This window comes from Pyrgilauda ruficollis, unplaced genomic scaffold, assembly GCF_017590135.1.
Source record: "Pyrgilauda ruficollis isolate IOZ18807 unplaced genomic scaffold, ASM1759013v1 scaffold63, whole genome shotgun sequence".
Taxonomy (NCBI): domain Eukaryota; kingdom Metazoa; phylum Chordata; class Aves; order Passeriformes; family Passeridae; genus Pyrgilauda; species Pyrgilauda ruficollis.
Genome location: NW_024528044.1, coordinates 2239370 through 2265395, shown reverse-complemented (window position 1 = coordinate 2265395; position 26026 = coordinate 2239370). Strand labels below are relative to the sequence as shown.

The following is a 26026-nucleotide window of genomic DNA, read 5'->3' as shown; positions in this document are numbered from 1 at the left end:
CCCGCCCCCTCCTCCCCGCCCCAGCCAGCGCCGCTCGCCCCCTCCCCGGCCCCTGCTCCTGGCCCCCGCCGCGGGACGAGGAGGAGGGCTCCCCGCAGACAATGGACGAGCACCCAGGAGCCGGAGGAGGCGGTGGGATGGCGGCCGCCCCGAGACCACAGCAGCCGCCGCCGCAGGCGGGTGGGAACATGAACCTGCAGTCGGGTGGGGGCTGCGTGGGGGCTGGAGCCGGCGGAGGAGGAGGGCAACAGCCACAGCCCCAGGGCCCCGCGGCCCCGGCCGGTCAGGAGGCGGCGGGCCCCGCCGAGCTGTCCCGGCCCCAGCACTACACCATCCCGGGGATCCTGCACTACATCCAGCACGAGTGGGCTCGTTTCGAGATGGAGAGGGCGCACTGGGAGGTGGAGCGGGCCGAGCTCCAGGTACGGGGTGCCAGGGCGATCTGGGACTGGCCCGGCTGGCTCCGGGGGCCGGGCCGCGCGCGGCATGCGGGGGCAGCGCTGCCTGGGCGAGCGGGCTCCGCGGGGCCCTCGAGGCCGAACCGGTCGTCGTGGCCCGGGGACGGTACCTGGGCGAGGTCCGGCGGGCGGAGCGGCGGTACCGGCGGAGGCCCGAGCCGGGCTCCCTCCCCGGGGCAGCCATTTTGGTTTGTAGCATGGCGCCCGCCCGGCTCCGGAGCGGCCCCGGCCCCGCAGGCCGCTCGCCCGGAGCCGCGGTGCGGGGCCCGGAGCGCGGCCGGGCAAGGGCGGGCGGGAGGGCGCTGCCGCGGCGCTGGGCTGTGACCCTCCTCCCCCTCCTCCCCGCCGGCGGGGCGAGCTGCGCTGCGCCTTGACAGCTGCGGTCGGCTCCCGCAGCACAATGACTCCGGGGTTCCTCGGCCCCGTCCGGGTTGCCGACAGCCAGAGCCTCCGGGCCTGGCAGGGAGGACTGACACCTCCCCGCAGCTCAGCGAACTCTGGCTTTGGAGGGAAAAGAGGGAGTTAGGAGGCGGCCCTGCCTCCCGAGCAAGGGCAGGACGAGGAAAAGGAGTTCAGGTAAATCATAAGTAAAAGACTTAGCTAGGCATGCAATTAGAGATGGGTCGAATCTGTTCTCGCTTTCTTTCGGACTCGCTTCTTTGGAGATTTCATATCGGAGAAGAGCGAGGAATCGATAAGTCTGCGGTGTGGTCATTTCAGTATACATGAAAATACCAGCTTCGTCTCAGGAACGGAAATGGAATAACTTTTCAGGATAGAGAGCAAGTGTTGGAGTTGCAATATAAATTTCTTGCCACTAATGTTTGCTTTTAGTAATAGGATAATTTTACTAATTACTTTTGCAAGTAAAAAAAAAACATGCATAGACCGTTACCAGTTTATGAACAGATTGCAAAATCCACTGAATGTGCGGTATCCACACAGGAGCCATTATCTTTTTATGGGACAGAAATGTACATAATAAAAACGTAAAAAAATATTAGCAGACTTTATTGCTTCCAGAAAATTTTTTTTGGATTTTTGTACTGAATGAATGTTTATGGTCTTGAAGTAGCATTCCGTCAAACTGCGCTGCAACAGCAGCCGGCGTTTGCAAGGCATTTACTTTCAGATTTCAGAACCAAGAAGTATGCCTGAGCCTGGGCAATTCTTTGGGAACTTCTTGGCTCTATAATAAGCATGTATTTTGCACTCTTTTTGTTACAACTATAATTAAGAAAGAATTAAAACCCAAAACCACCAAGGGAAACAGTTGAAGAGGTTTTACTGTTTCTTTCACTTACTCTAAGTCTTACCATTTTAAACCTTGTGAAATGGCTGAATTTAAAATCCATGGTGAACATGGGTGGGTGTTTATAGCAGAGAGCAATTGGCTGTCTCTCCTGTTTTCTCTAGCATCTTAGTGATATAGCATTATGTTTTTACATAAGTTGATTAGTGTTATTCATCACCAGACAAAAACACCTTGAAATATTTGTTTTAGGTATGGGCTTGTTACTTTAAAACGAGGTACTGCTGTACCCTAACAGGAAGAGTATTCCGGAGACTTGAAAAGTTGTGTCTGACTGATTAAGTGCTTCTCTGAACTCATATGGCCTCTAGACTCACTGATGCACTCTTAGCCAACTCTGCTGCTTTTTGTTTGTGGTTGCTGTTTGTTGTCCATGGTCATACCATTTCTTCTGCGTGTCTGTGGAGGTACAGTAGCAGTTCTGTCCCTGATTATGTGCGTGTTGATTGATACACATGTGCAAATGTCATGGGACTGAGGCAGCGGAGTTGCTGCACCGTGCCTATGCACAGGGGTGTTTTTGGTTGTTTTTTTTATAACTTTGGAGGCCCAGGGTAGGAGGGGGGAGGACATTACCCTTGGATTTTAGGTCATAACCTATACAATAGTGAAAATTGATACAGGAATGTGTTGTGAATATTTTTTGAAGATAGATGTTTACTGGGTCTGTGGGGTTTTTGTTTGTTCTGCAACTTAATTTGTGAAGTGACAGCATATTTTGTTGCCAGTAAAACGAATAGTTTGGATCCCAAACAAAAGTTTTGTCTCTTGAAGCTAATCAGAATGTTAATCATATGTCAAGTGTGAGTTTTTTGGTGATTGAGGCCTTCTGATTGAAAGGAAAACAGGAATTCCATAGCTTGGCAGTAGATAATTTATGTGGAAGTGGGTATTGGATGATTTACCTGCAACTCTCCTGATGCAATACAGGTAATTTCATTCTTATTTCTTCATTCTCTCAAGATGACAGTAAACTCTATAAACTGTGCTTCTCAGTGCTGGCCATTGCAAGTTCTTTATAACTTTGCTAACAATGCTTTATAAAAAAGTTTTTTATGTGAAAAACCAAATGACTTGCCAATATGTGTGATTTTATTTATGTGTTCTGAACAGATGAATTTATTATTCCAAAGAAGAAGAAGGTACTTTTCTACCTGTGTAGGAATTAATGGGCCTTCTGTATGGTTTATCCACCCACCCCCTTTCTTTACCTGTGTAGTTCAAGTGACTGGAGGAATTGGCACCCCTTGTAGGAGTGCTCCTTGGATAGAGGGGTGATCGTGAAGGGAGATAGGATCTGCAGTAACAGTTTATTCTTTCTGGGTTCTTTTAATGACTTTTTTTGGTTGTTGTTGATCCACCTATGGGACTCAATTTTATAAATAAAGCATGTGTTACTTCATTGGGCTGGGGTTTATGCCATGGTTGTGATGACTGACAGAGGGTCTTAAGCCTTTTGGATCTGAAGTCTTGTACTGGTAGACTTAGATCTGCATTTACATCAGGCTTTGAATCTAAAATGTTAATAGTTTTATGCTGTCTTTCCAACTCCTCAGGTGCATGCTGTTCTGCTTGTGTGCAGAAGTGAAGCAGCATAATCATTACACAAATCTGTGTGTGCAAACCAGTATCAAGTACAGTACAGTCGGGAGTGCAATACTTGAAACATACACTTCTTTCCTTTCCCTTGTAATATTGGCTGCTGCAATGACTTCTCAAGCTTTCACTGGTTGTTGTGTTGAAAATAAGCTGTCTGGCCTTGTGTAGTGTCTTGTTCACTGCAAGTAATGGACACGATCTGTTCACTATTTAGTGAACTAAAAGCTTTTCACTGTAGCAATGTAACTTTGATCTGCCAGTCTAATGATCTTGATGTTGGTCAGTAATGACCAGCTGTTATGCTGAGATAAATGGTATTTTCTAAGACATGTATGCACTTAAGAGGAGTTACAGCAAGTCCATATTGAATGTTATGTATTTGTTAGAAATAACCAGTTGTTCAAGGTGGTAAGTGGCTCCATAGTATCCTAAAAGAAAAGGAAACTTGGATGGGAAAACCCTGTAGATATGCACAGAAACTCTTTAGGAAGATAAAGTTGTGTCAAAAAAGGAGTAGCATAGGAAGGCTTGTAACTTTGGGAGATCCACAATTGAGAGATCTTATGGGGCTTACAGGCTGATAATGCTTGTCTGGAATAGAAGTCTCAATTGTGCAGTTTATTCAGGTTTTCTGAACGACATGAAAACCAGATTGAATATTTTCTGATACTTCAGAATCACACAAGAATATGTTGGGAGAGAATTGCCAGTAGATGCTGCTTCCAAATGCTTTAACAAATAGGAAGAATAATTAAGAAACATAAACACTCAGAACAAAATATATGCAATTTTGCTTTACACATTATACAGCCTCTCAACTAACTTAGGTTTGCATAAAGATTACTATGACCGTTAATACATTTTCTGTCCTATAACATGACATCTTTGGTGGTGCACCACTGAAGTTCCTAGTTTATCCTATTTTACAAATGCTTTTTCCCCAAAATATTTAGAGACATTATGGAAGCATATTTTCTAATATTCTTTATTTAGGTGTTAGAAAAAATTTCAGATTTTACTTGTATGCCTCCCCACTTCCCTTTCTGCTGGGGATGATGGAGCAGACTCATTGAAGGAATTTTATACAGGATGTTCTTTAAAAAAGAAATGTATCCTCAGATAACATATGTAAATTATTGATATTGTGAACAAAATGAGATCATGTTCAGAGTGTATATACAGTTATGCTGTATTTCAGCATTTCCAAAGTGTAGCAAGACTCAATAGCTGAAATACTTACCTGTATGTTCCTTGTTTTAGTTTGTTACAGGTTTGAAGGAGTGATGGGGGGATACTGTTGGGAATGTTTCTCTCTTAAACTTGGAGGAAAAATTAATTCTTTTCATTATAGACTTTGCCTTGCTTTTGGCTTGCAAATAATTTGTTTTGATGATAGATTGCAAGTAGAAGTGGTTATGAGTGTTATAGAATGGTTGTTAGTTTGTTGGCCACAATCTGTTTCTCAGCAACTAGGGGGCATACAGTAAAAATAAATATCTTTTAAAAAACCCTGACTTTTCAGGAATTAGAAGCATTTTGTGCAGGGGACTGCCATAAATGCTGACATTTTCTTGGGCCAGAAAGTGTTTGGATAAGTTCATGGAAGAAAATTTCCTGTGGGGTCTAAAAGATACTGTCTTTTTGATTTACAACTGTTCTGAGATTTTAAATGTTTTGTGAGGTTTATTCTTTTGTTTTTGTGCTAGTCCTGTGGAACTGCCTGTTAGCCTGTGGCTGTAAGTGGCATACTGAGGTTGAGGTCTATCGGTCTGACTAGGCAAGCTGTTGTTACATTCTCTTGACCAATAAGGTAGCTTTGAAATGGAGTCATATAACAGTTTGAGCTTGAAGGAACATTAAAGATCATGTGGTTCTAGCTTCTCTGCAATGGGCAGGAAAATGCTTTGATTTGATTGTTTGACAATATATTTAGTGCTATTTTGATGCTGTTTCAGTACTGTGTTTCGTAAAAAAACTAACCCTGATTGATATCAGAGGCATTAATAGTGATATAATATTCAAAGTTAAGGCAGGAAATTCAGATGCTAGTGTTGTGAAATGCACAGTGTCTTTTAACCACAGAATTGTTTATCAATTGCTTTCTAGATAGTTGGAATATGATAAATTAATAAACTGCTATTTCATTGGATCTTACAGGTGAATCTCCATATTTATTATGAAATTAGCTTAACTAAATCTAAAGCAATCCTTAAAAAAACCCCAAGGGATACTTGATCAACACTGACTGAAAATAAAATGAAGTAGGTAGTAAGAAGTTGGTCAGCATTCTTACTCGTGATAGTTGTAAATGCCACGAGGAGTGTGGGTAATGCATGCATCAGAGCTGTCTAACTTCTTTTTGTCCAAACTGTTCAGGTGCTTGCTGTAGCGGGGTGCAGAATACATCGTGGTCCAAATAACTAAGGTTTATTCACATGATAAAATATTTGAGTATTTAATACCTTTTTTATAATGACATTTTTTTCTGCATGAAATAACATATGTGTAAGAATTTAAAACCCAGAAGATTCTGTTCATTAATAATTTTTCTAAGGTAATGGTGAAAACAGCTAAGTATTTTATGGAGTTAAATTTCTTTTAAGTTTAAAGCACTGAATTGAGAATTCTGTGTGTTTTGGGTAGAGGGCAATTAGACATAATCAAGGGTTTCACTACTGTGGCTTCCATAGCTGTTTAGTCAACTGCATTAACAGGCACAGCACTTCTTGGTAAAACTTGAGGTTCCCTGAAGGTTGGAAGTCAGTTCTTCTGTGTTTCTGGGTAAATACTGTCTTTCTTCATAGGCTTCTTGGCAAGACTTCCAAATTAAAGTGTGCAGAGATGCTTCCTTTTTGTATATGGATGAACCTATTCTTCCAATTTTATTTTTGATTTAGGTCTTCAGCATTTCTGTAAAATTTTCTTGCAGTATTCACCTCATGGAAGCAAAACAATAAAAGAGTGCAGGACATGGAATTACATTAAGCTCCATGTAAAAACAGGAACAGGAAATACCTGGGTAGCTCTGCGGTTTATGTACGGGATACTGGTCAGTGTAGTAGTTGTGTAACTTTTTCTGGAATATTGTTTCTAAATAATACCCTTCTAGCAACACTTGGTATAAAAGTGGTTTTTATACCTTTTGTAATAATAAAATAATTGCCTTTTCATAAATGATTATTTGCAATAATCTCTTACTTAGAATCAGTGCACAGAACTGTCATTTTATAACAGTTACTCTGGTGAGGTTTTCTTTTAGGCACAGTGTGGAAGTGTGTGGCAGATAAGTTATATAATACTTCCTGGTGAAGAATTACTTCTTTTTTTAAACACTGGGCATTCATTTTATCTCTTAGTTTCACTGCAATTATACCTATACATATTTAATAGCTCTTTGGGAAATCTCATTTTGGAGAATTTTTTGTGAGGGTTGAAGTATCTATGGGTATAATTATTTATTTCACGTTGAAAGTAGGTTTTGAGGTAGTGGTGGGTGTTCTTGATCATTCTTGTCATTTAAGAAATTAGGAGAAAGCGATAATGGATTTATTTTTCTTAACTGATGAAGAGTGGCTAGGGAAGTTGGATCCTCCAGTGATTTGATGTATCTTCAGGAGAAATGTATGACTTGCAAGAGCTTTGTTTGCCTATGGGATGATGGTTACTTTTTGTCACTCAGACTGTTCTTGTATTATCCTAAGCTGTGCTTAGCAGGATACTTAGTTTAATGATATCTTCTGCCTTTATCAGTGCAAGAGGTATTAAGAGCCAATCATAATTAAGCTGGCTGTTCTTCAGGACCAGTCTTGAAGATACAGCATAAGCAGTCTGTAGATTTTTCTACAGTATCTTCTGCAGTTCCACTATAGTATCTTTATAAAAATGTCTAATTAGAGGTAGCCTGCTCTTGGCAATTAAAGGTAAAATACATTTTTGTGATTCCAGAACAAATTCTCCTTGATGAGAGAAGAAGTGCATTCCTAGGTTTATTTGAAGTTACTGTGTATGCAAAAATCCTGCATGTGTTGGCTGTAACATTCTGAAAAAAACGTGCTTCTCTGAATGCTAATTGAAATGATCCTGAAATAGAGGATGACCTTCAGTAAGTCCAGATGCCTGAAGGTCTTTCTGATTTTATATATATATATATATATTTTTTAATGGGTTGATTGCTCTACAATTTCTTCCAGTTGTTCACCTCGTTTTCTTTTCACTCAAAATATGATCCCTCCTTAACTGCTACCAAATTTGAGGTTGATGATCCTATAGTATTCTTCCTAGAAGAAAAAAAACCCAAAGAAGGTCCCTTGACTTTATGCCAGTGACCACTGTAAGAAGCTGGAGAATGCTTGACTCCAGTATTTAAGTTGAAACTGTGGTGGTTTGCATTCCTTGAGGATGAGACCCCAGGGTGCCGGAACAGAATCCTGCTGTACCCATTGAGATTGGGAAAAGAAAAGATCCTACTTTGGCAAGCAGAAGTCTGAGAAGAAAGTTTGAGCAGAGCATTTAAACAGGTTTACAAATTTTATAACACCTATTCTGTTTCGTATCTTCAGCAAGGTTAGTACAGTTGTATTGGTAGAAGGCAGGACTACTGTCTCTGTTAACTCCCTGGTGAAGTGGTGTAAATTAGACAGTGCTGGTGATGTTCTGTGCCAGGAAGCCAGATTAACATTTAGGAGGTGCAAAATACCTGCTCCTTGTCAACTTTCTGTTATGCCTCACTAAAAATACTGCATTATACACTTTATTTTGACTGTCTTACTCTTCCATAACTTTAATTCCATTAACTTGGTTATATTAAATTTTGTTATTGTCAGTATTGCCACTGCCTTAATGCAAAGCTCTGTACATTCTGTAAGATTCTATTCTTTTATATATGTATGTATATATATTATTATATGTATGGCTTCTTACATTCAGCAACTTTATTACTTCTTGGTCCCTTGAGAATGTGTGCTACTGACCTGCATCTGATGAACACTGACGTGAGTGTTCATCACTAGAACAGCCTAAGTCAGTTAGGTCACTGTGTTCACAGTCTGCTGTAGGTCATGCTTTTGTCTTTATTCCTAAATAACAAATAATTGTTCTGATTTTGGAGAGGAAGGGTACATTCTTGAGGATGGTTGCCACACTGCAATTCCTCCCTTTCCTTTCCAACTCTGTAGTGACTGTAAGAACCTGCCTTACTACAAAGTGTACAACTGCACTCTTATTTATATGCTCTTGTAGTACAAATACTAATAATAGTAAAGAGAATTAGCTTAATATTCTAATTTCTATTTAGTATTAACGATGTAATGGAGCTCCAAATGTGGCATTTTGTCAGTTCATGTTAATGGAATATTATGCCAACATAGTGGTGCTGACAGTAAATACATTTTTAATTTAACTAAATTCAAATACTGTCTTTTGGTGTGTATATACATAATTAATCTTATTGGTTGTAGTTGTGACTTTATTGGAAAAAAAATTCTTTTACTAGCAGAGTGTATTCCCAAAAATGTCAAGTGGTTAAAATACTGTATGTGGATCCATTTAGGTAGTGATGGTCCAAGGTGTGTAACTACTTTTGGGTTTTGTTTCAAGGATGCTATTTGCAAGATTTGTGCATTTAGGAGGAATACAGAAAATAGAAATGATAATGACAGAATGAGCAACTCCAGCTGAAGATGAACTTGTGCTGAAGTAGTCATGCTGAGTTGTTGTCTTCCATGACTTCTGTGAATTTCCTGCTAAAAGAAATTAATAAAACCCCTGAATGATCCTTGGTTTTATAAGTGCTGTAAGGGAGTTATAAATGCAGAAATTGGGAAGTGATTTCTGTCTTGTGATCTGTGCAAAACTGGCAGAATCAACATTGTAGTATGATGTCCCATTGTTGAGTAACAGTTTTGAAAAGAATGCTGAAAAAGTGACATAAAACCACTTTGGGGTCTGGAAATAACATCTTGAAGACTGATCCATTTAGAATTCAGTCTTCTTGCTAAATCAAAAAGGAGTCTGAGAGGTAGCCTTATTAGGTGCCTCACTGTGTTTTAGACTTATTCAGAGGTTTTTTAATTTACAGTAGAAAATTGTTTCATTTAAGGGGTATGACACAGCAGACTGGAACTTCACCTTAAAAATCCCACTGTGAGAGTGATAGATACATGTGTGAAGCTGGGTAACTCCTTTTTGTTGTCGTTTCTTGTTTTCTTTGTGTGGGTATTTTTTTGGGGTGGTTTTGTTTTGTTACTTTGTTTTTTGGAGTTCTTGTATTTATTTTGTTTTGGCAGGACAGCCAGAGAAATAATCAGGCAACAAGTGTAAAACATACTGACATAATTTTTATGCAATGAAAATTTATGAATCCTTTCTGCATGGAGACACAGAGGAAATAGAAATGAATTCGCAAGAAGCTATCTATTACTCTGTAGTCTAATCTAGTGCTATTGAGTTTATATGTTCTTCCCGTGCTTTTTCTTAAGGCATTACACTTAAATGAAGATCTGGACTTTGGAACTGAGGGAGCTAAGGGATTTCTTGGTTAAATGAGAGGGAAGCCAGTGCTATCTCTACTGTAACAGGTGGAATGTAGTTAACATAGCTAGTGTCTACTGAGACAGGCAATGAATGACCTTCTTGTTTAATAACTGAAACAGAGACCTCAACAGGTTATTGATAGCAAGTATCAAAGTACAAGTAGTTTGATAGTTTGTTGCTAGATTGTTGAATACGCCTGTCCAGGGCAGGAAGATGTTCTTGAAAAATTAAAGGTAGAAGAAAATGTATGAGAACCCTTGCAGTCTACATTCTAAGACTCAACAACTGCAAAGTAATCCTGACCTTTCTTGAAGAATTTTCCTTACAGTTGTTCTGGTTCCATTGCAATTCAGTCTGTTTTTTGCAATCAGTTTGTGCTGGAAGTTGGGACCATTCCATAGCATTATGTGAAAATTGCAGATCTGTTTTGATCACCCTTATTCTTTGTATTTCAGTAATATAGAGAGAAGATGAAAGCAAATTCAGCAGTTTCTTTTGAATCTCTGAGTATTGTTGCATGGTTAAATATGAGAGTTTGGGTCTGGACAGACAACTACTTTGGAGACTTCAAAGTGAAGTGAAATTTCTTTAGGAATTATTTTAGCACTACTTTATGTAGAACATGTCATTAATAGATGACATCAATGATGATGCTAAATGTTTTCAGAATACATGCTGTGGTGACATGGCCTGTGTTGGCCAAGAGTATTTCTCAAGTGTTTGAAACACTGTGTAATCTGTGGTTAACAGGGTATTTTGGCATTGGTTGTCAAACCTGGTGACTTGACTCATCCTTGTCCATGAGCTTGTCTGTGTCTGTTTCCGTTAGTTTTTCTGTGGAGAAGGTACTGCTCACAAACTTTGCATCTCTTAAGCAGTTCATACTGGAGTAACGTACAGAATGTTTAAAAATAGAAAGTATACATAGGAAATGCTGTATATAGTTTTGTTAATTGACTGAGGGAATACTTAAAGTTGATAGCTGATATTTTTAACAAGAATCAGCTTTTGTCATTGGTATTGAAGCTGTGTTGTGGGCTTTTTCCAGCACAGACATTTGGAAAATACCATGACTTAATGGATTTTAGAAGTGCAAACCTGCAATACTTTCTTACCAGATGATAGTCCAGTAAGAATTCCTTTTCATCTGTGAAAAAATGCTAATTTTTGGCACATCTGGAGATGTGCCAATTGACTGGAACATCCCAGTTTTGAAGAAGGATGACCCTGGTCACAACAGGCCTGTCAGTCCCTCTTCAGTGAAATCATGGAGATGCTTATTTCAGGTGCTATTGAAAAACACCTGAAAGACAGCACAGTCACTGGTGACAGCCAGTATGGCTTCATGAGAGGAAAGTCCTGCTTATCACACCTGATTTCCTTCTATGACCGGGTAACCCACCTTGTTGATCAGGTAAAGTCAGCTGATGTAATCCTTTTGAATTTCAGTTCAGGTTTTGATACTGTCTCTCAGAGGATCGTTCTGGACAAAATGTCCAATGCACAGCGGGATAAACACATCATGCAATGGGTGATCACCTAACATCTTGTATAAACTTTTTTTCTGTAAAAGGCATATGAACACTTAAATTTTTATTTTATTTATTGGAAAAACTGATGTGAAACAAATTACAATTCCATAGAAAGTCTGTTAAGAAAACAGATTGAGGATTATTAGTTTTACTTTGTGACTTGAACTTCAGGAAGTTCTTTGGGGGAGGATACTTGTATTGTCAGTCTGAATTGTAAAGGGAGTTAGTTTAATTTGTGTTTGTTTGCAGAGCTTTCTTAAATTATTATTAGGAACCTTACATCTTTGGAGCTTGCTTTCAAACATTTTTCATGGATTACTTAACCTGCTTAAGAAGTGCAGTTGAAATACAGTGTTCAGACACTTCATAGAATAGTAAGTGCTTATAACTAGTAAGAATTACTTTTGCTGCCTATGTTTTACTTGGCTGTTTGATTATCTTATGTGATGGCATTTGATATTTGAATGGGAAGATTGTAATTTCTCAGTAGATTATGTTGATATTGGTGAAGAAAACTTGGAGATAAAAGAGTGGGCATTTTTTGAAATCAAAATGAGCATTTGTGTCTGCTTAGATTATGTAGTGGCTCCAAGCATTCCTGTTAACTGTCAGTTGAATAAAGAAATAATGCCTGTTTAATGGCCTTCAGATAAAATTTGCTGCATCTTGGGTCTGATGTCTGATTTTGGGGAGAGGGAGAGTTGGTATATAGGGACAGTGACTGTTACTCTGACGTTGTGGCATGGAGCATTTTGGTAGTTCTTCTACAGTCTGTTGATGATAATGACCAGATTATTTTCACTTTTCCCGAAGCTAATGTTATAATTGAGTGTTACAGAGTAGAATGTGCTTTCAGGAAGATGAAAGTTTTTACACATTCCTAGGCAGGATCTTACTTTTCTGAAGGCATGTCTCTGGGATTGAAGTTGAAAAGGAAGACTCAATTTATAAATGAAACTGTGCTCATTGTTTGGCAAGTTTTAAACTGAAACAAAGTATTATAAGCCTGTTCTTTCATGAAGAACACTACTACAAGAGTGGTCAATGAATGATAAACTCCCAAGACATTTGCATTTATTACTCAAAAAAAAGGTTTTATCATTTCCAGTTTTTAGACTTGTACATTTTAGTCCTTGAGGAGAATGCTACCAGAGTGTGAATCCATTGGTTTTAGTGCCTTCTACTTCTTTTGGACATGTAGTCTCTCTTTTTTCCTCCTCACATCCACTGACTTCTTTTTACTGGATAAAAGTTTATGGACAGAGGGTTGGTTTACTTTGTTTACAAACCATGATGTTTAGAGGGTTGTTGGACTTTAAAAACACAATTATGATTTGTATGAGTTTTGTTACTGTACTGTTGTAAATACCACTTTGGTTAAGTGAGTGGCTGTAAAAATCCTAAGAAAAAAATTATTCAGGAAAAAAATTCTCAGGAAGAGTGATAGAATGGAGGCAGTTGTATGCTGAATGTGAGTTGTAACTTAGAAGTTTGACCCAGCTACAGAAGAGGATTTTCTCTGAGTTGGTTGAAGAAGCTGATTAAACTTGACAGTAGTGAAGAGGCAAACCTTTGAATGTGACTGATGGGGTGAGAGTTGGAAAGAGGAAGGATAGGTTAAGGAAAGGAGAAAGTTTTGTGAGCCGGGTCTTTCCCATACTCACTGCAGACTGATGGGGACTTAGGAATGAGTAAATCCTCTTATATGTCAGCTGTGTCATTAACCTCCTTAGAGCTAGCTGGATTTCTTGTTTCTGCTGCTCTTGTCCAAAAGTTGCTCCAGTATGTCACTTTTCTAGTGGTTAGGATTTGTTTTTAACAAGCTATCAGAAAGTGATCACTTCAGTCTTTGAAAAAAGTATAAATTGGGGAGCAAGAAATTATCATTAGCTCAAATGGAAAAGATCTGTAAAAATGTGACCTTCAGCAAACATTTTAGCTTTGCTGCTCTAAGTGTAGTAGTTCGCTATCCCCATATTTAACTGACCGTTTATTAGGTTGTGTAGAAAATAACCTTCTTTATTTGCAAGCGTTGTTCAAATGTACACTGCTATTAACCAGTTGTTAAAATCTGGGTTTTTTTCCCCACATCTTTAACCTGAGCTTGTTTTATGAAGTGAAGATCTTCTGTTAATATGTGAGTTTTGTTTCTAATTTTTTTTGTCTTCCAGTATTTATTTATTGTAGTCAAGGTCTCTTCTTTTAGTCATCAGTTGACAGTTTTAAGGATTAATTGCATTCACAATGAATATATAAACATTATCAAATCTGTAAGAATGCACTAAAACTTACTTTTGCTTTTAGTTGTTCTGAAGGAGTTGAAGTTTCAAACTGTTTGTTGAAAACTGAAGCTGAAGGCTTCTCTTATGTTCAGGTTCCCTTTTGTGAATGGGAACTGGAACTTTGATAGCTGCACAGCTGTGTTCACTCTTAAATGACTGTTCAGAGTCAAATCTTCCACCTCCTCAGTATTTTTTAGTTTTCCAAAACCATTCTGCTTCACTTTCAGTATAATAAACGTTTTAAAATCAAGATTAGATTAGTATTATTGTGTCATAAAATGTTCCTGTTGTTTTGAGGTTTGTGACATACCCTACTAGGATAAGCATACGCTTAATGTGTGCAGTGAGTAGTTTCAGGGTATTGCACTTCTTTCAAAATTACTGCAGGTCTTTCCTACCTTCCTCCTAAAAGTCTGAATGGACTTTAGAAAAACAAAACACAAGCAGTGCACAGCTGGAATGACTTCACATACAGTTGAGTTTTTTCAAAATAAATTTACAGAGACTAAGAGTTAACAATATTTAGAACTGAAATGGAAAGAGTATTTTCTGAGTGTGGTCCTGTATTGGTAAACTCATTAGAATTTTGTTTGAGTTGTACAGGAATGTGTTAGTGTTTCAGCAGTGGAAGAGAAGGCTTTTAATAAGTCCTCCATGCTTTACCATCCAGGTTTCTTTCATGCCTCTTTTTCCCTTTAATATGTTTCACTAGGTTTGAGATGCTCAACAAGTATTTTAAATATGGCATGTCAGAATTTATTAAGAAAATGAGACTACCAAATCCTGTGTGGATATCCTAGCTACTATATAACCTTCAGGTTACCTATGCAATTTTACCTTCCCAAAATGCTGTAATAACTTCCCTCTGTGTTGCTCAATGGCTTAGAGAAATACATTTGATCAGTGTGAAGTTTGTCTAGCTTTTCTGGGCTGTTAAAGCAATAAAGTGCAATTTTAATGTGAGTGCTGCTGTGCTTGGTGCTGTATGAAGTGTAGGGAATAATTCTGAAGTTCTAGGAGTTTCTTTCAAAATAAGGCTGGGGGGAAAACAACCCTCATTTTCTTCCCAGAAAACTTTTCCTTTAAATTTTGATATATGAGTTTCCAAATGATATACAATATTTTGAATAATCTAAAGTTATGTGTTAAGTAATTTAGTAAACTATTTTAAGTCTTCTGCTACACTTTTATCGAACAGTGTAATTGCGTACTAAGGATGTGTAGTATCATTGAAATGTGATTTTTAATTTTCCTGTAATTTAAGGGAAAGTTTCTTGTTTGAGGTCTTAGAGTTTTGGTGGAAGACTGTTGACTGTTTTGAGTATGGTCAGACTTCCTATTTAAAAGATTAAACCCCTTTCAGCTACAAAATGCATTTGTCTTAAATGCAACATGCAGTTAAAACAATACTAAATTTACAAAGTGTAGAATATTACATGTTAGAATTTTTATGTGTTCCTTTCTTTATGTGCATTTTGTAGTTTTTTAACCCCAGACAATTCGTTGTCCTGGGCTCCATACTGTTCAAGTAGCTATTCAGTAATTCTTTTTATCCTTGAATTCTATCTTGCCTAGTTTCAGGCATTATTTAATGCACCCTTGCACAAATACAAAGTATGTGTCACTCTAACTACTTCTCAAAGCTCGCTGAATTCACTTTCATAATAAAGCTGAGTAAGTTGGTGTGGTGGTACTCTTACTTGCAGCTGAGGGCCAAGGTGTAGAGGGAGCCCAGAGTTGTTTAAATGTCAGTTTTGTAGAAACATAGTGCGATCTCAGGGCTTTGTGAAAATACTGAAAATACAAGAATTTACAGGCTGGTAGAAGAGAAGCAACCTGCCCTGAAAATTAAAGCCTTGGTTAGGATTTGAAAAATTGGAAATACAATCCTTACCTGGGTTGAAAACTGTTCTAACAGAACCTGTGCACAACTAAATCCAGTTGGATTTTTGTAAACCATGAGTGGCCATATTTTTACTTACAGAACTATTATATGCTTTATAAAAGAATGTGGTGTTCTCCCCCTTAAGAAATTTTCTTGCTAATACATTTTTAAAAATGCATTTTGATTGAATTTTCAATTCAGAAGAGTTAAGACTTGTATTTGACTTTCTTATTCTCTCTGCTCATGTTTTTTAAACCCTTCAGCCCTAGACATGCAAGTTATGATATCATGGTCAGTTTAGGCTGAGCTAAGACAATGTTGTCACTGAAAAGGGGTTGTTACTTCAGTGTCCTGTTTGCGCCCCTTGTGCCAGGCTGAGTTATTCCCTCTGTGGGTTACTACGCTGTGGCTTTACAGAGTAGGATCAGGACCCTGATGTAAGTCAGAACCAAGTAGAAAATAAACAGTGATTTTCTCAGTAGACTTGATGTGTGTCAACGCAAGCAGCTAAGTCAGCACAGTAGATGGAACAGAAATAGGAGGTGGAAGAGGATTGCTCCTCTTGGTGTCAGCCTGGGGACTTGCAAATCAGTTAAAGGCAGTGGAAGGAATTCTGTTGTAACTGGGGAGGGTGGAGTGTGGGGTGGAAAGATGAGTATGAAATTGTTGTGTGCCATTTTGTTTTCCAGTTTTTGTGCTACACAGGCTTAAGTCATAAGTATATTTACAAATTGTATCAAATCTATCTCTCCTGAGAACTGTTTCAAAGGAAGTGGGTATGTAAGGATTGTGCAAGTTGTATTACGTAGATATAATTTTTGAGCATTTGTCTTTGTGTATGGAACCTAATTGTATCACCCCTGAGTGCAGTTTGTTTCTTCTGTGCTTTCATCGACCCTGAGATTACCGCTTTTCAAAAAAGGAGGTGTATTAATTCATAGGGCTCATGGTCATGCAGTGTATCAGGTTTGACACTTGTCCTTTCTCAGTTCAAAACTGAAGGAAGCAAGTTGGTTAATTTCTAGCGCAGAGTTGTGGTGATCTGATCCTTGGTTTTGTATTGAAGGTCTTGATAACTAAGTATTCCTCAAGACTAAATTGATTTTCTGTGTTTCTAGAGAGTGAGCTCTTAACTTCTGCATAGCTAACTTCTGCTGTGTTTTAGCCATGTGATGGTTACAGTAAGAAAGAGTAATAAATCCTGAAATCAGTCAAATATGTATACAAACAATTACAGAAAGCAATTCTGATAAAAGTCTGATAATATTGACAAAAATGTCAGAGCCTTAACTGCACAGTGTGTTCTTGTATGAACCTTTCTGTTCAACCTATTGGATTCTCTAAAGACTGTTATAAATACTGTTGTATAGAAAATTTTAGTTTTGGGCTCTTTTTGTAAAGTTAAATTGTTGGCATTTTATTATATTTTTTTAGATTTTATTTTTATACAATTATTCTGTAGTATATTAATTTTCAAGATCACGTAGCTCATTAAGTTGTCTGGTTGAAAAGTATGAGGTCTAGGCAATACTTTCAAGTATGGAGACTTCATTCTGTGTGGCCAAGTACTCCAGAAGCGTTTCCAAGGAAAAAGTTCGTCCGTGAGCATTTAGGATGCAGATGCCTCCCTCTATGTAGGTTACAATTACATTATTTTCCTCTCCGAGATTGAAATAAGGGTCAACAATTGCAGCTAAGATTTGTCAAACAGTTACAAAAGGGTGATGGCCAATGGAAGAAAAGTAAAGGGGAGAAGCCCATCACTTACAGAAGACCTTAATTTTGGAAAGAGTTGAGAACTGCGTTCAAGTCAAAGGGCATAGGGGCTTTCATGACCCTCATTAGATAACTACCAGAGTAGTTCTGAGTTTATTTTTGTAAATGGAGTCTGTGGGCAGCCAGTAACTACCAAGTGTTTGTAGTATGCTGTTGTGCAAATGTGCAGGTAACTTTTTTTTTTTTTTTTATTAAAAACACACTTGTAACTCTTTTATGTGTGCTGTGGAACAACTGTGCATTGACTGGTGAAAAGTGGCATAGTATCTTAGACTTGTGAAATTGGTCATTTGCTGCCCTGGGTACTAGGGGAGTGGAAATTACATGTAATTGTAGTTTTCTGCAGAAGGCTGTTAACTTTCTTTTTGATTAGAGTAATTTTTGCAGTGTTTTTTTGGAATCTAGTATAGTTGCAGTTGAGTATAGTTGGGTTTGTTGGGTTTGCTGATTCTGGATCATGTTCTCTACCTTTTATCTTTACGTATCTGTGCAAACAGTACAGTCTCTTAGGGTATGCTTGGGGTTTTTTGGTGTTGTGTTAGTGTTGTTTCCTTCCCAGTCCCTCCTCTCTTACCTCACTTCGGTTCCTTACTGTTTCTCACCAAGTGCCAGTGGTTAGTTGAGTGCTTTCATGACAGACTTTTAACTGCAATAATCATAACTGCCTTGTTCTCACTAGGATTTTAATTTGATTAAACCAGTACTTAGCTTATGCAAGGTAAAGAAACATGTTTTAATTTGGTTCACCATTGAGCACAAGGCCAGAGTGGCTAAAATCGGGGCTGATGTGTGAAGTCTTACATGGTGATACTACTTGGGTTCAGGAAAGGAGCGATGCAAGAGTGCTAGCACCCTAGTTAGACTGTTTCAGGCTGTAACCACTGAGTAATGAAAATGTGCAACCACGCCCTTCACAAAAATCTTCACGGATACATTGGGTGCCGATTACAGCACTTCCACCCTCCTCCCCTGCCTCCTTTGGTAATGAAATGGTGGTGGTGTTCTTGAGCTCAGTAGAGCAATGTGGTCTCTACTTTCCTTTCCTTTTTCTAAATCCCTTTTCCAAGAAATTTTATATTGAATCTAGTACTGAATTAGCTACTCAATGACTTCAGTCAATTTAAAGTCATAGAGAGGACAAATGAGTTTGTCATGTTTCTGTAAGGATGGCCAATCAACTAATGTCATTTAAATGTTGTATTCCCATCTGCTAATTCATTTGTCTTCCCTAGGATTTTGGCTTGAAAAAATCAAAACACAAGTCCTTTCACTTTGTACTGAAGAGACTACTTTTTTCCTTGACAAACTTACTATGTTTATTTTTCAATTACAGTTTTTTGCGCTAGTTGAGATGGCTTGTATGTTCTGTTGAATTTATTATCTTCTTCTAGGTTAGCAGGCAAGTAGGAGTTTTCCTTGCTTCTTTTTATGTTAGGTGGGTAGTATGACTGATGCTTTGAAAAAAAAAATCATTATTTTTCTTCATATAGAGCAGCACACTATACCCAATTGTCCCTTGATAGTCTAAAATTCAGCTCTTTTCAGTACTAAATAAAACGTGAATCCATAAAATAGCTGTTTCCTCTATAATGGATTTGTAAATTTGTATTTGAATTTATGTAATAATTTTTTAATCTGTTCAGTATGGTGGCATTAAAAGGTGAATTGCTAGTTGCAGTGTACCTAATTTAATATGGCTTTTGGTTTGGAAGAAAATGTATAATAGGACTTACGATAATAATGTTCTAAGAACACAAGCGTGTGCGTATATCAAAATGTTTCATATGGTTGCCATTTGTTCCTTCTTACAGATTTACTACACAGGCTTTAATACCGGTTCATCTTGAACAGAAAATAATAGTCTGGGGTAGAAATACTTTTGTTGTTACGACTTGCTGAAATAATTAATAAAACACAATTTTTTTCTTTTTCCTTCTTCTTTTCTTCCTTGTGTGACAGACTGTTGCTTTATTTTGGGTACCAAAGACAATAAAATATGTTTTTGCTTTTTTTGTGTGTTTTCAGGCTCGGATAGCGTTTTTACAAGGGGAAAGAAAGGGCCAAGAAAATTTGAAGAAAGATTTAGTGAGAAGAATAAAAATGTTAGAATATGCATTAAAACAAGAAAGGTAGGTATACAAATTGTTCCCTTTTTTCCTGACCTAAAAAACTTAATAGACTAAGATGAATTCCCTTCCATTAAGTGAAATGCCTTATTAGATGATTCTGATTTACTTTATGTAAACTTGTCTTTAAGGTTGATTGTCTTCACCTTGTGTTTTCTAACAAATCTTAGTGTCTTCTATAGTAAAAAGTTGCATAATTTGCAAAATGTTTGGACTTGCATCTTAAATAGACAAACGGGACAATTTCTCTTTTCTGGATTCAAGTTATGGTATACTGAGTAAGAGTGAACATACTCAAAGGATTCATACCTTATTACTATACCTTTATCTGTGCTTCAGTTGTATTAAATTGGAAAGGATGAAAAATACTGTTCTCTTGGTCCTTTTCAATTATGTTGTATGTGTTGCATGATGAAAACTATGTTTCATGAAGGAACAAAATCCTTTAAAATTGTTTGTTCATTTTGAAGTTTTTTGTTTGTTTGTTTGTTTTTTTTCATGTGTAGATGCTTGCATACTTAGCCTCACTAGGTGTGTTTTCTGTAACACTAATTGCCTGCTTAAAAAAAATCAAAATTCCATTCTGTCTGTACAGGCTAATGTCCTTCAAACCTACCTTCATTTGTTGCCTGGCTATTTCATTTAACCAAAACTGGTAGTTGATTTTGTGAAATCACTTGGGAAATAATCTTGTCAAGTGCCTATACTTTTACTAGAGGACTCAGTTCTTATTTTTCATTTTATCTTGCTTCTAAAAAGTAGCTGAGTTCAATGGTGAAACATCTTGACAGGCAACAAAATATGTAGTCCTTATTTGTGTATTTTGATTTTGGTGGAACATTCCTGTCAGAGTAAACATAAAATTTTGTAGCAAAATGTGGTGAGGTTTCATCTGAATATTTTTAAGTTAGTTGTCCGTGTGTGTCTAAATATAGTTTACGTTATGGATCACTGTTATCAGTAAGAGACTAGTACAGAAATAAGTTTCAGTTGTTTTTGTACTAAAACCTAATGTTTTGGCAAGATGGCTTTGTTCTTCTGTGTGAAGTGTCCAGCACAGAGGTGCTTCAGAAAACATTGTATATTCCTACAAAAAGCCATATCAGCACATCACATATTTTCTGGTGATGTAATAGGCAGAAAGGATCTATTACTTCATTCAGCCCTGTCCGTTTAATGGAAAGCAACTCAAGCCAGTGTATGGCTAAAAGTTGAATTGTCATATTAATATCTACAGGTAATGTACAAGTCACTCTGGGTTCAAGGCAGATAAAAGTTATGCAGGGTCTTGGGGTGTAAATAACACTGAGCATATCAAAGAAATAATCTGCTGTTATGGCAGATGCAGGTGTCTTGCATGTAAGTAACTTTCTGAAGTTGAAGGAAAAGGTTTTGCTTATTTTGGCAGTAATGAACTGTGTGCTGTGTAGGGCTGTTCTGCAAATGTACACCATAAAGCAATGAGAATTGCCGCTTAGTGAGGTAAATCAGAGGCACTTAATTTCACCTGCAGCATGAAGGCATCCTATAACAGGATGCACAATTTGAAGTTGAATGGCATTGGTGAAACCTCATTACTTTCCTGAAATGAAGCTGCTTTTATAGTCTTCCCATGAAATTCTAAAATTCATGTAATGGATAAGAAACTTATCCAACTGTCCGGTAAACATGTGTACCGGAAGAATAACAGCAGGAACATACTGTTTGCTTTAGTTCTTGTGGCTAGTGGGTGCAGTCCAGCACTGCAGTAGTTTTCAAGAGGAAGATCCTGGCATAAGTTTCAGCCATAATTCTCATGAAGATTGCTAGAAGTGGGAATTGAAACTTGAGTTGACTGGTGAATGTGTGGGAGGCAACAAGGAAGCTACAAATGCTCTGTAGTTCGAGGGGATCTAACTGTGAAAGTATGATGGATTGAGTAATTGAAAGCAAGCAGGTACTGACTTGCCAGTAAATCATCCAAGAAATATATTATGTTGATTTCCTGCTTGTTGCACTCAGTGTTCAGGGTAATAGACGTTATTTTTTTTACATTGTTCCCCTGAGTGAAGAATCACAACTAATGAAAATACACCAGCTCCAAAGCAAAATAAATTCTGAGAGTTTCAGACCTGAAGATTGTTGACAGCAAGTTTCAGTGTTGCACCTGATTCCCCCCACCCTTTTTCTTCTTTTCTTGTTACTAACTCCCTGATGCCATCAAAAAGTTTCATGCAGTAAAATACCAATTGGGAGTCAGGAACAAACTCATTCAGACAACTGTTGTGATTTCTCAGAAAACTGTTATGAGGCAGAACATCAGTGTGTAAGATTAAATAAAATGCAGTAGTTGTTACAAAGTAGTTTGGTATTTCTAGTATTTATCTCTTAAGTATGTGTAATAATGTTTTAGACAAGTAAAACGTCATTATTTTAGTGTCCTTAAATGCTTTGATAGTTGATAATGTTTTAGTAATAAAATTAGGTCCTATGCAGTTACATGCATGGGGTTTCTTGGTTTGTGTCTAGTGTGTATTCTTTTATGATGCTTTGCAGACCCAGCCCAATGTTGTCTTTTGTGTGCTCTGAGCCACTCTACTCTGAGTTTTGTTACCATAGCGCTGTGCTTAAATTAATGAGACTTGCTGAAATCATGAAGCTGTGGCTGTATTTTGGCTTTGTGGGCTTTGGACTGGACTGACTTACACCCTTGCAACTGTGTGGTGTGATTCAACAATTAAATAGCAGGAAGCAGTTAAATCAAGTTAGGGTGTTGTTTTTTCTACTCTTTTTGACTCACGGAAACCTAGCCTTAGATAAGTCAATATTCCAAAGATGGAAACACTGCCCCTTGTAGAATTCAGTTACTCTGTGGTGTGGAGGAGTATTGTCAGTGACTTGTCAGTGACATTGTAGCTTGTTAGTTAGTGTTTTATAAGATATGTAGTAACGGTCCCAACAGGGAAAGGAATAGATGTGCAAATATATAGTTGATTGGAATTTAATAAGATTAATTTGTGTTGTGAAATTGTAGTTGTGATGTGAAAGACCACTGGTCTCATTGCATGCAGCAATATTTTCTCCTATTTATAGTGGGTAGTCATTGGTGTAATTCTAGCACATCGTTATATGTGCTAATGAACAGTTAAAGTAGAATTTTAATTAATGTTTTGAAATTGTAACTCCAGAATGGAACAACTGCTTCCAAACAGTATGTCATAGCTCTAAATTGAACAAATTTAGGAATTATAGTGCTTTATTGGATTCACTTATGAATTGAGCAAAAAGTATTTTGTCAACTTTATTTGACTTGAATTATTTTCATTTTGGTTGTTTAGGGTTGCTTGGGGTTTTTACCCCCCCAGATGGACAGTACTTTATAGGGCATATAAATCGAAGTATGTACTTGTAAAGCCCCAGACTAGCTTGACAAGTTTCCTAATGGGCTTTAGGTTTTTTTAATATTCTGAGGCAGGTGCATGGGAAAATGTGGCAAAGTTCTCAGGAGATTGAACAGCAAACTTTACAAAATAAGGGCAAATTTTAAACCAAACATTCAATCAAGAAAAAGAATTTCACAAGGGATTGACTTAGCAAACTCTAGCTCATCCAGTTTCAAGTTAACCAGACACACTTCAGTTGTCTTGAGCCAATAATAATTTTCTCTGGTCTCTCACTGTACTTACTCATATTTGGAAAGCTTGGTGGAATGTTGCCCTGTTACAATGAGGCATGGAGTTTTGTCTCTCAGTTTAAAGAGAGGACCTGGAGGTAGATAGTCTAACTAGTGCAGGGATGAGCTATGAACATATTCATAAAGACATAAAGAGTTAAAAAATATGATTCTGTTTAGTTGGCAGTTGGATTCAGGTCACAAAAAGTCTTCAGGAGCTTTACTATTTTTCATTTACAGTGTGATTGCCATGAAATGAGGGATTTTATCTTAGTAAAAAGGGTCAATAGTGCCATCTACTGACAGTTTGTTAATGAGACTTCCTAATTGCAATTTTGGCAGGAATTTGTGTAATTTCTTGAAGAAAATCCTTGCCATCAAATATATAAGACACCATTTGAGTACCAACCTGTACTTTCGGTTTGATAACACTTGCAGTAGTGGCTCAGGCATTGGAGAAGGTTTCTTGGAAATCCTGGATTTTGTCCAGCATGTGTTCCATTATATGTCTTTACTTGAGAAGTTTCATATTCAAGAATAATTATTTATGATTGATGGAAGCTAAGTGTTGTTCAGTTATTCTTAAACCTTTGATCAGATGTTTCATTTGGAGTGATAACAACTGTATTGCTTAGAGGTTCATCAGAATATGTCTGCTAATGTTTTTATGGATATTTTTCACTTTGACTCTACTGCAGAACACCTAGAGCTCTGTACCATGAGATTTTGAGTGTTTTTGCAGAGGATCTATGAGGTAAAATCAAACTGTGAAAGATCAATGATAAAGTTTGAGAATTCCAGGATACAGGATATAGGTAGTTCAGGTGAGATTCCTAGTTGCAAAGGGAGCTGAAGAGGTTTTGATAGGCAACTTGGGTAGAGGATAAGATTTTGAAGGCTCACGCATACTTGAATGGAAATAGAGTCACCAAGACCAGTGTTTTACAGAGTGGTGGTGTTTGGCCAATCGGTGGGGGTGGTGGGGTGGACACAGACACCAGTGGAAAGAATGGTCTTGGTTTACTATTAATATTGAGGCAACACACATGTAAGGGGGTACATTTGATAAAACAATAAGCATATTACTCATTTGGCTTTAGCAACAAGCAAAAATAAGCAAGGTAATACATCTAATCATTAGTATATGAGAGAGAGATTAGTGATTGAGAAGAATACATCACCAATTGCCTAAACACTTCACTATCATCCAGAGTCACAGTCCTTTTGCAGTGAGGAGCTGGAGAAGCCTTCCTGGTAATTGGGAAAATCCTGTGTGGTATGTGTCCGCTCATAGGTGAGGTCTCAGGTTTGCCCAAAAAGGGGTCCAGCTTTTATAGGCCCAAATCAACAAGTCCAAGTGACTTGTTAGCCTTTTGTGCAGGAAACATCTGGTTCTGATGGCATGCTTCCTGACCAGCCAGAGCCCAGGCCATGGCTGGGAGGGTTTTTGCCTAAAATATTCCACTAACAAGTCTCTAGGGATATAGTCTGGGAGGATTTCTCCTACTAATAAGCCCTTAGGGACATTAGTTGGGAGAATGTCTTAATATATCTTACACAAGGTTATACAGATGTCTCTACAGCAGCTGGTTTGGCATTAAGAACAACTAATATAAATGTTTTGATAATCTATTTTTAACTAAAGAGCCTTGATGGTATTAATCATATCATGCTCAAGATTCATCTTTTAAGTCAACTGGGGCCTAGGCCTGCTGTTCAGGCCTTAGCATATCAGATGGAGAAGGAGAGATTAGGGTTAGCAAATCAGAGATCAGAAGATGGAGGACTAAGTAGAAATTGGAAGCTAAGCCACTAGTCAATGAGGAGGAGGAAATCCAGAAGAGAATACAGGTGATGAGAGAAACAACCATGCTAACATGGCTCTTCTAAGGGATGCATGTCATAAGCAAAGAAGGAGCAGGAGACAAATTGAAGTGGAAGGCAAAAGTGGCAGATAGGCAGGAACCCCAGATAAGTTCATTCATTGTAGTGTGATTGGCTACCTATGACAGTGGTACAACTGGAAAAATTATTTCTGCTAAGTTCTTGAACCTGCTGGTTTTTGAAAGGTTCTCTTATTAGCTGATACACAGGAAAAACCCCATGTTCTTGGAGAACACACTAAACTCTTGTTTGTAAGTTACTTGATGATTTTGAGTAATTGTCAAAATACTATCTCAGAACTATGTTCTTGAAAGACTAGAAATAATTGTTTGATGCAAGAATTATCACAACAGTTCTAGCTGGATTAATTGTCCTATGTTGGTATGGTTGCTTTAAACGGGAACAGTAGAATGTTTTGACTTGATCGATGTCTGGTCTACTAATTTGTTAAACATCTGCATACTTTTTCAGGGCAAAATATCATAAATTAAAATATGGCACAGAATTGAACCAAGGTGACTTGAAAATGCCAACTTTTGAATCAGGTAACTTTTTTACAATAAATTTTTGTCTTTAGTTTATTTCAGCTTTCTTCTCTGCACTCTCCTCTTAGCTCCATTATAGAGAATATAGGAAAGTTATGGGGTAAATAGGGTAAATATTTTTTAATCTGAAAATTAAAATTAATTGACCTTTTTTTTTTTTTTTTAAGAAACTCTGAATGTTTTTATCTTAAATCAAGGAAAAGGCTCCAAAGAAGAAAAAAATAGGCTATCCTCACTGCTTCTCTAGAGTGCATCTGATTTTGCAGTTGTAAATATCTGATAATAACAATTTTGCTCTTCAAAGTATTGCAGATGGAAGAAAGCATTTCTCCTAATAATTCTGGGCTCTTTAGTAAATGGAATTGCATTTGACTTATTTTGAAATGTTGGTCTTTGGGAAGTCTGTGGCCTGTATTTGTATAGTGTGCCTTAAAATTGTGTTCT

The 26026-nt window shown here is 37.8% G+C and overlaps 1 protein-coding gene across 4 annotated transcripts in view; it reads left to right on the top strand.

Annotated features, from left to right (window-relative positions):
- Positions 1–6: 6 nt before the first annotated feature.
- Positions 7–26026, top strand: part of STRN3 (striatin 3) — a 58863-nt gene continuing 32843 nt past the window's right edge. For all 4 annotated transcript variants that reach the window (XM_041484088.1, XM_041484090.1, XM_041484089.1 and 1 more), the window contains exons 1-3: positions 7–422; positions 19401–19504; positions 25509–25582. In XM_041484088.1, coding sequence (XP_041340022.1) covers positions 102–422; positions 19401–19504; positions 25509–25582 — 499 coding nt within the window. In that variant the 5' untranslated portion in view covers positions 7–101. The remainder of the gene's footprint in view (positions 423–19400; positions 19505–25508; positions 25583–26026) is intronic.